Here is a 13,148-nt window from a genome sequence, read left to right on the forward strand (position 1 = left end):
TTAGTTCTCTTTTGCTATGAAGTACGAGATTTAAAACAAAAAAAAAGGTCCATGGAAGCTATAGTTGCATGCATCACTAACGCAGGTTTAATAACCGCTACGTCCCAGAATATTAGTCGTTTTAGCCCTTAAAATTTATGTCTATATTCAAATGGATGATAATGAATCTATATATATATATATATATATATATATATATATATATATATATATATATATATATATATATATATATAAACAGATATCTTAAGTATTTAAGTATTATACGAATCTAGTAAAATGTTAAAACAACTAGTATTTGGGGACGGATGGAGTAGTATGGGAAAAAAAATCAGTCAACTGCACGGATAGTATTTTAAATGCGTCAATTTAACTATTGATGAAACCCACTTGTTAGAGCAACCCCCCAAGTTGTTGTCCTTGATGTCGTACCAGCGAGCGGCTAACCACTGAATGGTTTCCTAATCAGATTTATTGTCAAAAGCGATGCATTAAAAAAAGTGGAACTTTTCTATTGGTTGGATGGACCCCGAGACCATGAACCAGATTTTTTTTTAAGAAAAAAGAAGAAGAAGAAGAAGAGCTCAATTATTCAACCGTCCTGATCTCGACGAGCTGTGATGTCATGCAATGAACATCAGCAAGGGTGTTGTACACGCTTTAACGTCTCGTGGAGAGTATTCACTTTTTGTTCTTTTTTCTTTGCCGTGTAAAGATGATATGCGCTCGCAAAAATTGTCAAAGCAATTTGCTATAGGATAAAAAAAAGTTGTCAACTGGATTTGCACGTTGTTTTCTCAAGAGTTATAACTGAACCCAGTAAAATAATAGGAAAAGTTGTGTTTGCTGTGCTGGTGCAATATGTGCTTGACCCAAATGTCAACTCATAATTTAAGGTGATATCTAAATAGCAAGTTGGGACAGGGATAGATGCATGCGACCCTTCTGAAACCACTTTCCACTAGGGTGCCAGGCAACCCGCCCTCGAAACCAGTTTCCACTAGTAGGGTTATGGTAGTGGCTGGCTGGCTGGCTGGCTCTGCACCTGTTTGTTTCCGGTTCCGGGCGGTATATCCGGCCCCCATCAGGCTACCCTAGTGGAAAGTGGTTTCGAGTGTCCTAAGACCAGTGATCAGGATACAGGGTGGTATGGTGACAGGGCAGCGAACCAAACATATAGGTGTACTATATCCAGGCACGTGGCTTATTTGACGCCACGTGTAAAGTTTTGCCAGGGCGTCACAGAGAGCAAGGTTAATCAACACAGCAGTTTGTGTGACAGCCCGCTATTTGTTGTCAATGTGTTTGTGTGTGTGGGGGGGGATGCTTTCCAGGGCAAGAAGTTTGGACGAAGCTAATCTCTGGAGTACAGTACCGGTGATCCTGACATGGCCCAATCTGACATTTACACACTTTTTTGTCTATCGCTGTCAGGGAGTCTTGCGGACAGAAATAACAACATTGGAATTTGAAAGGAAATGGCTAAACTCATGTGTTAAGGAAACAAGATTCTAGGGCCAAAGCCATCCCTTCTACCTGTGAAGATCCACCATGTGTGTTCAATGAACAGTTTTTTTTCCCCGTTTAAAACCACTTGTTCCTTCAATAGAGAGCAGGAGAAGAACCTGGCCTGAGATGGATTTTTTAAGTACAGGTAACTGTTGCCAAGATGAAAAAGAAAATCACAAAAAAGTGGTGTGTACAAAAAAAAAACCATCAAGTGTTCAATGAAATTTCACTGCATGGATAATGTTGATGAAAACCAATAGATTGCAAAGCAGAGTACGTGCGGATAGACATCAAAGTATATTCATATTTGGCGTTCATACATTGACCCCAACCTTGCGCTCGAATGGTGCATTTTTCTTGATACCAAAAAAAGAAGACAGCAACAAGCAAAAAGTACATGTCGATCTTATGTCTCTACATCTGAAAAAACGAGTGGACGGACTCCTTGGCCCCAGTGCCCTATGTTATTCTGCAAAAAAGAGTATGCGTGCTATCTGGTTCAGTTCCGGCTGAAATAAGTAAACCTGGTGTGGATTTTCAGGAATGTAATGACGACTGATATCATGGTGATTAAGGATGAGCCACAGTATGGGAAGAAAATCTGTCACTAACGCAACAGGAAGAACGGCTCCAAAGAGGTATAATATGTAAGGGGAATAAGGGATAACTGGTATTCAGTCTTCCTTGTATGAACTTTTGAGCATTATGTGACCTTCTAGAGAGTCCAAGAGAACTTTAGCACAGACAAATCATGGTACTAGTGGATGTTGCTATAACCATAAAAGGTTAATTGCAGACATTGTGGTCAGCCACAACATGAGGAATTGCACAAATAGCAAGATGCCCTTTTCAGAACTTCATCAGTCACAACTCACAAACCATATTATTCTTCCAATTTCAGATGAATCTGGATATGCTTTGTTGCATTGTAGGTGCACAGTTCAGGTTCTTATCACTAGCTTCTGGCATTTGCCTAGCTAGTCTCTTACAGATGAAATTTGATCATGTTGCTTGAGAGCAATAGCACTTAGATCTGAGCTACAAGTTTTTTTTCCTGTTTCAAAATATACGACTAGTATCGACCAAGACTGCAGGAGTTGGAGAGTTGAATGCTCTACAATGATTCAAACTCGCATAGTCACATTAAGCAATCAAATGCCAGAAAAAAAATATATTATTTATCTTTTACTTTTTAAGCACCTAGTAGTTACAGGTTCATTCCTCAAGAAAAGCCTTCTTCAATATTTACTCTATTCAAATTGGCTTTATATTAGCACACTGATGCCTGAAAAAATTATCAACCTTTTATGTTATTACCATGCCCACCCTTGGAAGGGTTGTTCTGTTATTGAACGATCCAAAAGTTTCGTCTTGCTGCTGAGTGGCCCAATTAGGCAGGACTACTGAGATCACGACAATCCAAGAATCTATCAATTCAGTAATAATAAGGCCACCGGTGTTTCCAGGCAAAACCAGTTTTGATTTGCTCCATGCACATGTCTCCAGTAGCATTGGGTTAAAATTTTGGTCAGGCTGGTTTTGACATAAACTAAATGTACCCACTAATGCCAATACTGCTTGAGGACTAGATTATGCCACGATTATGCATAATCTGGAACAGGATAGGTCGCTCCATAACATATGCTTTAGTTGTTTACAGTTCAATCAGAGAGAACCAAAGCACTGTGCCCTGGCAGAGTTGGATTTTCGGCTGTACCAGATGACTATGTATGCTTCAACAAAATGTATAGATTACAGCTGTCACAATACAATGCACTCAAAACTGAACAATGCGAGCTAAAAGGGGATAAAAATGGCCGGAATTAACCCATAAATTCAATATGTATCTCACATATGATCCCTCGGAAATGGAAGCTAGTAGTGGCAGCTCGTACCTAACAGCTTGGAAAAGAGCAGGCGCAAGAGGGGAAGAATGTCGGTGTCACGAGTCGGGCAGGAACTGGGCTTTATCCTCCCGCTGTGCCTCGTCCTGCAACTGCTGCGACTCCTTGGCTTTGGCAAGCAGATGCGCCTCGTATCTCCGCAGCCTCTCCTCCATTCTCGCCTGCAAGAGAAATGCTGAGCGAGTCCGCTGGAAACTGGCGACAGCGCTAGCCATAGCCATAGGGGTGGGGGAGTAGGGCAGGGCTGGATCTGGCGTGCCTTGTACGAGGTCTCGACGCGGTGCATGACGTAGAATCCAAGTACGCCACCGAGGATGGTGCCGGCCATCACGCGCACGTAAGCCCACCGCCGCGACCCCGGCGGCGCCATCGCTCACAAATCACCAAGCTGATACCGCGCCGCCTTCAGCCGCCGCCGGCAGTGGGAAGGGTGCGAGAGCAAGACGAGCGGAAATCAGGGCGTCGGGCCGAGAAGGTGGGCCGAGCTGACAGCTGTACTGGCGTCGGCCCGCGATCCACTTTTGCACCTAATCCATCGATCTCGAGCCAATGACTGGTGAGCCCATAAAGAGGAAAGGGGATCCCGTTGCAATGGCCCATGCGTTTTTTTAAGGCTTGCGGTGTTGATGACTATTCTGTGCACTAGCTCTAAGGGATCGGGCCAAATCGAGGGGAGATGGATTAGGGTGATGCTGTCATAGCGTTGCGAAAGGGCCTCTAGCGTAATGGTTAAGGCTTCCGAGTAGCACCTCCAGGTCCTGGGTTCGATCCCCCTCGGGGGCGAATTTCTGGCTTGGTTAAAAAAATCCCCTCGTTGTGCCCCACCCGCTCCCGGGTTACGTCCTGCGCGCCACCCTCCGGCTGGGCCGTTGCAGAGTGGGCGGTGACGGCCCGCTAGTGATGGGGGGCCAGAGTTCGGGGATTTTCTCGGCCGGGACCATGTTTTGGTCTCTTCTTAATATAATACCGGGAGGGCGGTCTTTCCCTCCCCGGCCGAGTTTTTGATGCTGTCATAGCGTTTTTTATTTTTATATTTGTATTAAAGTTTTTCTTGCGAAGGTAATTGTCAAATATTTTTGAGAAAATTACTACGCTGCACTAAAAAAGTCCGGTATTTTTTCATGGCACTTTATTTTTACAAATCTATGAGAAACAAAAACTCAGTTACTTATTGTTGAGCATCAAAAGTGGCGGACGGTCTCGTCCTCGGACCTGGACACTCCGCTCGCCCCGTGATTAGATTAATTCGGGCGATTATCCTTATCTCGAACGTGGTTATCCATCTAATCACGTTGGATCTGTTGGTTATCGTCTAGAAACGGGTCCAGGTCATCTCCCCTATAAATATATAGGGGTACGGTCAATTGAGAACCCCCGATCATTCCAATCGAACATATCTACTTTATTTACTTTTCTTGCCCTAAGAGTAGATTTAACATAGCTTTAGTTGTAGGCTTCCGCATATCCAACTCCACCCCTATTCGACTCTACGTCGTCTAGATTCGTCCTGTGCTGGCATGTCGACACCAGAACGATCCTATGATCTTACCCATCATGAGGAGCAAGATCTACTTCGTCTACTTCAAACAAGATCTCTTCCTTGAATTGATCTCTTAATTTCTAGACGACTCTACGTCGTCTGGAGACGCCCCGGGTGACCTGCTGACCCGAAACACCCTAAGGTCTCTCCTCCAGAGGGTGAGATCTAGGTTCTACGAGGAGAAGAAGACGACCCTGCGCCACCGTGGACCGTTCGGTCTAGATCGCGGACCGTCTCGACAACGCGTAGGGAAGAAGCTGCTTCTATCACTAGGTCGCGGATCGTCCGGCCCAGAGCCACGGACAGTCTGCGTCGCCGCAACAAGCATCGTCAGGCGACCCAACGACCCTGTCGGGTACCGTAATTAGGGGTACCCCCAAGACTCCTAAACACGGCTGGTAACCACCCTCAGCACAAACCGCAAAGACTGATGGGCACGGTTCAGGTCAAGGCCTCGTCTCCCAAGGGACGCGATCTCACCTGAGCCCAGCCTCGGGCGGGAACTGTAGTCCCAGACGAATTCACACCTCGCCCGAGGGCCTCCTCAGGCAGTGGGCGCACCCTCGGCTCGCCCGAGGCCCAGCTCGGGCAGGCTTCGTTGAGAAGCAACCTTGGCCAAATCGCCTTACCAACCGACCGTATCGCAGGCGCATTCAATGCGAAGATCGCCTAGCACCTTATCCTAACACGCGCGCCGCAGTCGGCAAGGTCAAAGTGACCGCAGTCACTTCACCCCTTCACTGACCGATCTGACAGGAAAACAGTGCCACTCGCCCCGCTCTGACTGCTGTGCCAACCACCCGGGTAAGGCTGACAACAGCCGAGTTCAGCCTCGGGCGCAACAGGAAGCTCCGCCTCGCCCGACCTTAGGCCTCGGCCTCGGGAGGAGGTCTCTGCCTCGCTCGACCTTGGGACTCAGCCTTGGCCTCGGGAGGAATCGCGTCCTCGCCCGACCCCAGCCTCGGCCTCAGGAGAAGTCTCCGCCTCGCCCGACCTTGGGCTCGGACCGACCGCGCCATAGGGGATACATCATTACCCTACCCCTAGCTAGCTCAGGCTACGAGGGAACAAGACCGGCATCCCATCTGGCTCGCCCCGGTAACAGGTAATGATGGTTCCCCGCGTGCGTCCATGACGTTGGTGGTTCTCAGCCCCCTACGGAAGCAAGGAGACGTTAGCAGGATCCCAGTCGCACCGCCAGATGTGCTTCTATAGGGCTCAGGCACTTCTCCGACGGACACGTTATCGCGTACGCAGGGCTCAAGCACTTCTCCAACAGCCACGTTGGCATGTACACAGGGCTCAAGCACTTCTCTGCCAGACACGTTAGCGCATAGCTACACCCCCACTGTACATCTGGACCCTCTCCTTCCATCTATAAAAGGGAGGTCCATGGCCTTCCTGCGGGAGGGTGGCGCGGGGGACAAGCAAACGAACAGGCTCACTCTCTCTCTCTCTCTCTCTCTATCTCTCACGACGCTTGTAACCCCTACTACGAGCACCCCCGGTGCGAGATAATACAAGCCGCATTTCCCCTTGTGTTCCATCTTGCGCCAACCCATCTGGGCAGGGGCACGCAGCGATAAATTCACTGGTCGGCTCGGTTGAGGGTCCCCCGGGTCCGAAACGCCGACAGTTGGCGCGCCAGGTAGGGGCATGCTGCGTGTTAACGAACACCTTCCCGTTGAGTTCCAGATGGGTAGTCTTCAGCAACCTCTTCAGCCCGGGACGCTGCTCCGCTTCGGGAGTCTCGAGTTCATGTCCCTCGACGGCAACTACGACATGGTACTCCTCCCCCCGCAGCGCGACAGCAACAACGACGGTCGTCAGCTCGCCCGGCGGCGGCGAACTCGACGACGTCTTTCCCCCGTGGCGGAAGAGCAGCATCCGGGTTTGCCCCGCCACCCTCCTCGCCACAGGAGGAGGAGACGGGGCAACCGTGGCCAGGCAGGAGGCGGCACCTCGTCGGATGTCGAGCGAGTCGACGACGCCGGCACCCCAGCGGGGGACATGTTGGGCGTTGTCCTCGCACCTGAGACAACGACGGATGTCGTTTCCCCGCAACGTGCCAACCCCAAGCGGATAGATAACGCCAGCACTCTCGCGAAGGACTTACTGGGCGTTAGCCTCGTACTTGAGATAACGGTGCAGTTCGTCCCCGACGCGACTTCACCACCGTCCATCGACCAAGAGGTACCGTCCGTTTTCCACCCTGTGCCTTTTAGATTTAGCTTCGATCCACCAAGCGACCCCGCTTCGGTGAGTGCCTTCGTAAAGGCATATCCTAACCTTTTGGGGTACCATATGTGGTCATCTTGGGACCGACTGACGGCCGTCTCAACCTACGGGCCCCTGGGTTCCGAGGAAGAAGACGACCCCGACTCCGGTTGGGATTTCTCCGGGCTCCATGATCCCAGTGCCATGCGAGATTTCATGACCGCGTGTGACTACTGCCTCTCCAGTTGCTCTGACGATGGCCACAGCCTTGACGACAAAGATTGTGGCCCAAGTCGCGAATGTTTCCACGTCGATCTGGGGGATCGCGACGAAGGAAACCACCTCGGTATGCCGGAGGATAACGATCCCCCTGAGCTTGCATCTCGCGCCGACATCCCGCGGGAGCTAGCTGTGGTCCCAGTCCCTGCGAGGGGTCAGGACACACAGCTCGAGCAAATCCACGAGATGCAGGCCAAGCTCGATGAGGAAGCAGGGTGACTTGTGTAGCTCCGGCAAAACGTCGAGCAGGAGTGGGCAGGCCAAGCGCTCGCCGGAGAAGCGTGTCATCGGGCCTGGGACGTCCAGCGCCGTATCGTTGATGATGCCAGGGCAAGGCTGCCCCCGGCCTCCAGCGGGGTCGGCCAGAATCTAGCTGCAGCGGCAATGCTACTCCGAGCAATGCTGGAGCCATCCACCACCGAGGGGCGGCGTATCCAGGGAGAACTCAAGGGTCTCCTGGAGGATGCCGCGGTCCGATGGCCCGAAAGCTCTGCCTCCCAAAGGCAAGGGTGCCCCCTAGAGCATCGTGCAACGACTTCCCGACTCATGCGGGAGGCCTCGGTCCGCACCGGGCGCACGCGGGACGGGACGCCTGCAGCCCTGGATCGCCTCGGCAACGAGCAACACCATCGTGACCGTCGAGCCCGCCTCGACGAGAAGGGGCGCCGAGGCTACCACCCCAGGCGCGGAGGACGCTACGACAGTGAGGAGGATCGGAGTCCCACGCCCGAACCACCAGGTTCGCGAGCCTTCAGCCGGGCCATACGACGGGCGTCGTTCCCGGCTCGGTTCCGGGCCCCGACTACCATCACCAAGTACTCGGTGGAGACAAGGCCGGAGTTGTGGCTTGCGGACTACCGGCTGGCATGCCAGCTGGGACGGACGGACGACGATAACCTCATCATCCGCAACCTCCCCTTGTTCCTCTCCGATGCTGCCCGGGCCTGGCTGGAGCATCTGCCTCCCGCGCAGATCTCCAACTGGGACGACCTGGTCAAGGCCTTCGCTGGAAACTTCTAAGGAACGTATGTGCGCCCTGGGAACTCCTAGGATATCCGAAGCTGCTGCTAGCAGCCAGGGGAATCCCTGCGAGAGTACATCTGACGGTTTTCAAAGCAGCGCACCGAGCTGCCCAACATCACTGACTCGGACGTCATCGGGGCGTTCCTCACCGGCACCACGTGCCGAGACCTGGTGAGCAAACTGGGGCGCAAGACTCCCACCATGGCGAGCGAATTGATGGACATAGCCACCAAGTTCGCCTCTGGTTAGGAGGCAATCGAGGACATCTTCCGAAAGGACAAGCAGCCTCAGGAGAGGCAGAAGGAAGACGTCCCTGAGGCGTCCGCCTAGCGTGGCACGAAGAAGAAGGCCAAGAAGATGGCGCAAGCAAAGCTCGACGCCGCTGACGCGGATCTCGTCGCTACTGTCGAGCACAGGAACCCATGGAAGCCTCCCGGAGGGGCCAACTTGTTCGACAAGATGCTCAAGGAGTCGTGCCCCTACCACTAGGGTCCCGTCAAGCACACCCTTGAAGAATGTGTCATGCTCCGGCGCTACTTCCATAAGGCCGGGCCCCCGGCGGAAGGTGGCAAGGACCAAGGCAACAAGAAGGAGGGCGATAAGGAAGAGGAGTTCCCGAAGGTCCACGGCTGCTTCATGATCTATGGTGGGCAAGTGGCGAACGCCTCGGCTCGGCACCGTAAGCAGGAGCGCCGGGAGGTCTGCTCGGTGAAGGTGGCGGCGCCAGTCTACCTAGACTGGTCCTACAAGCCCATCACCTTCGACCAAGGCGACCACCCCGACTGCGTACCGAGCCCAGGAAGGTACCCGCTCATTGTTGACCCTGTCATCGGCAACGCTAGGCTCACTGAAAGTCGCCTAGAGGGGGGTGGATAGGCGAAACCTGAAATTAAAAACGAGTTTCGGCCCTCGAAGGCCTAGTCCCCGTTGAGGAGTCCGCTAAGGACGGGTTTTTTCAACCCTTTCCCTCTCTCCACCGATCACTCAAGATCGGCGATCTCTTCTTCTTCTCAAGGATCACTTAAGACCCCGCAAGGACCACCACACTCTTTGATGTCTCTTGCTAGCTTTTTACAAGGCCTCCAAAACTTTGGAGGAAGTTCAATGGGAGTCAATACTCCACGCACAAATGAACACAAAAATGTAGCACACACTATCTCTCAATGAATCTCACAAGGCACTAGTGCTAAACTCAAAAGAGTAGCTCTCTTTTGCTTGCTCTCTCTTTTGTGGCACTTGTGTTGGTTGTAGTGGTCTAAATCTTGTGTATAGGATGGATCAATGAATATATGTGGTTGGGAGGGCTTGAGTATGTCAACTAGATGACTTGGAATGTTGCTTGGGCTCCCACACCTTGAATTGGCCGATTGGGGTGGTATTTATAGCCACCAACCAAAATCTAGTCGTTGGTGAAGTGTGCTGGCGAAGGGCACACCGGACAGTCCGGTGCGCCGCCACGTCATCCTGTCGTTAGGGCTTGGAGCTGGTCGACCGTTGGAGGCTTTGTCCTCTTGTGGCACCGGACAGTCTGGTGGCACACCGGACAGTCCGATGCCCCTCTGACTCACTGCTCTGACATCTGAATTCCACTGTTCACTTTGAAGAGTCGACCGTTGCGCGCAGATAGCCGTTGCTCCGCTGGTGCACCGGACACTGTCCGGTGGCACACCGGACAATCCGGTGAATTATAGCGGAGCTGCGCCTGGGAAACCCGAAGGTGAAGAGTTCGAGCTGAAGCACCCTGGTGCACCGGACACTATCCGGTGGTGCACCGGACTGTCCGGTGCGCCAGACCAGGGCAGCCTTCGGTTCCCTTTTTGCTCCTTTCTTTTGAGACCTAACTTGTTCTTTTGATTGGTTTGTGTTGAACCTTTGGCACCTGTAGAATGTATAATCTTGAACAAACTAGTTAGTCCAATTATTTGTGTTGGTCAATTCAACCACCAAAATTAATTAGGGAAAGGTTTGACCCTATTTCCCTTTCAATCTCCCCCTTTTTGGTGATTGATGCCAACACAAACCAAAGCAAATATATAAGTTCATAATTGAACTAGTTTGCATAATATATGTGCAAAGATTGCTTGGAATTAAACCAATCTATCATTTCATAAGATTTGCATGAATGCATTCTTTATTTTTAATGTTTTAGACCATGCTTGCACCAATTGTTTTGTTTTTGCAAACTCTTTTGGAATTTTTTTTGAAGTGTTTTGCAAAATAGTCAAAGGTAAATGAATAAGATTTTGAGAAGCATTTTCAAGATTTGAAATTTTCTCCCCCTGTTTCAAATGCTTTTCCTTTGACTAAACAAAACTCCCCCTCAATAAATTTCTCCTCTTAGTGTTCAAGAGGGTTTTAAGATCAATTTTTGAAGGTGCTACTTTCTCCCCCTTTTGAACACAATAGGATACCAATTTGAAAAAAAACTCTTTTTAAAATAAGGGTGGTGGTGGTGCGGTCCTTTTGCTTTGGGCTAATACTTTCTCCCCCTTTGGCATGAATCGCCAAAAACGGATACTTTGAGTGAAATATAAGCCCTTTTCTAACTACTTTCTCCCCTTTGGAAAATAAAACATGAGTGAAGATTATACCAAATTAGAGAGCTGGCGGATACCAATTGAAAGTTGGCAGAATACCGGCAAAGAGTGGATAATACCAATGGAGTTGAGTGGAAGCGATGTCTTTGCCGAATACTCCATTTACCTTTCAATCTAAGACTTAATACATGAGATTCTCATGAAAACATATTAGTCTTAGCCTTGGCACAAAGAGAGATAGGAAATATGCAAATGTACCAAAGGAAAGAGACATGATTAAAAGGATATGTCAATTAAGCTTGAACAATTCTATATAATATAAATTGCTCCCCCTAAGTATGTGCTTTGAGAGGAATATAAATTTTTGGTCTTAAATGCCAAGTGCACATAATTAGGTCAATGAGATCATGTCTATATCATAGAGAATGTGAAGTGCATTGTATCATACTATAGGTGTGATGCTCATGACAATTTATGCACTTATGAAAGCATGTCATAAACATTTCAAGCATTCACCCTTTAGGATTTCAAAGAGGCTTAAGGACCATCCACCTTTGGAACAAAGGCAGCTTATCCTCGTTACAAGGTTAAGCTTTAAGCTCCTTGACAAAAAAATTACTTCACGCAGTTTAAACAAAGATGTAAGAATTAATGTTTGAGAAGTTAAACTAGGTATGAAGCAGGGTTAATGCATGAACATGCTTTCTCTTCCTTTTAAACATGATATACAAGTAATGTAGGAAGATTTTAGGTACATGTATGAATGAGATGGAGTAGTTTTACCCTTTTTGTACCTTCACATAGAGATGTTTTCTTCTTTGTGCTTTGTCCTTAGTCTTAGTCGCTTAAGACCTATACTCAAGACAATGTATGAAAATATTTTGCACAAGAGAGAGTTCTACAACTAGTGATCCTTTTCTAAGTCATGTTATTATATATCAAGTAGATCACAAATTGCATAAATGTATCATGAATTCTCCTTTTAACTTAGTGCATATCAAGAGAGATGTCGATTGAAATTACAAATTGAAATCAAATTAAAATTACATGAGGCACTAAGAAGCATAAGTGATAATTGAAGTTATTCAATGATCAAACAACAGATGCGATCAAAAGAATAACATAGGCATTAGATTTTCAGTCAAGCTCAAAAATAGGAGAATCCAATAAATATGTTACTTTAACATTGAAAGCTACAATCCTTCATAAAGATGACATTATTTTACCAAGTTGGATTGAAATGTAGTAGCATGCCTTATGAGAAACTTGTTCTCATATATGAGACTTGTATGAGATTACTAAGATAACGTGCTAGTCTCAATATAATCAAGATATAGAAATAGGCTCTCCCTAAATATATGCATCAAGAATGAAAGAAATGGGTGAATGCACTCATTTTTTAAAGGCAAATAGGGAGTAGCACTATTTATCTTTGAGCAAGGCTAAAAAGATTTGCAATACACAATTTATGCCTGGTATTCTCATAATGAAAAAGATTTATAATGCTTACAACCACACCATTGAATGTTTTGAAGATCTCATTATCCAAGTAGGTGTTGTTGCTCTTGATGTCTTCCTTTTTCATTTGAGTGTCCTCCCTTTATAGTCGACCCTTTTTCCTTTCAAACTTATTGAAAATACTTAAGAGAGATGTTAATAGCACAAGGGAGTAAATGATGAATGATGGTTTATTTAGATAGAAAATAAGAACAATTCATCATCCATAAGTCACATATACATGAAGTAAACTTCTTAACATTAGTGCACATCAAAAGAAGTATGCACTCTTTAAACATTTTGATCAATCACAGGAAATTTACTTCTTCATATTGAATTTATTAATCATTACTTGGAAGCAAATCAATATGAGAATAAATATAGCAAAGGCATGAAATAGATTCTAATGGACAAGTGCATTTTATTAGAATGAGACTGAATGCACATCTATCCGACTTTGGTCCAATAAAGAATCTATTCTTTACACAGGTAGAATATGATAAGTTAGAGTAAACAACCATTGATGAGAACTATATTTGATTGAGAGGATGAGTTCCCATGCCTTTGCTTTTACCTTTCTTCCTTTGGGTGAAGAGCAACCCTTTGAGGCTTGTGGCTTTAAACTTGCACTTACTCTCTTGT

The 13,148-nt window shown here is 47.9% G+C and overlaps 1 protein-coding gene across 1 annotated transcript; it reads right to left on the reverse strand.

Annotated features, from left to right (window-relative positions):
- Positions 1-1,841: 1,841 nt before the first annotated feature.
- Positions 1,842-3,814, reverse strand: LOC103638796 (uncharacterized). The gene is made up of 3 exons (NM_001328274.1): positions 3,673-3,814; positions 3,405-3,574; positions 1,842-1,978 (listed from the first exon to the last, which is right to left on the reverse strand). Exons 1-2 carry the CDS (start codon positions 3,781-3,783, stop codon positions 3,452-3,454), a joined length of 234 nt encoding a protein of 77 aa, NP_001315203.1. The 5' UTR covers positions 3,784-3,814; the 3' UTR covers positions 1,842-1,978; positions 3,405-3,451.
- Positions 3,815-13,148: the final 9,334 nt, after the last annotated feature.

Source organism: Zea mays, chromosome 9 (genome assembly GCF_902167145.1).
Source record: "Zea mays cultivar B73 chromosome 9, Zm-B73-REFERENCE-NAM-5.0, whole genome shotgun sequence".
NCBI classification, from domain to species: domain Eukaryota; kingdom Viridiplantae; phylum Streptophyta; class Magnoliopsida; order Poales; family Poaceae; genus Zea; species Zea mays.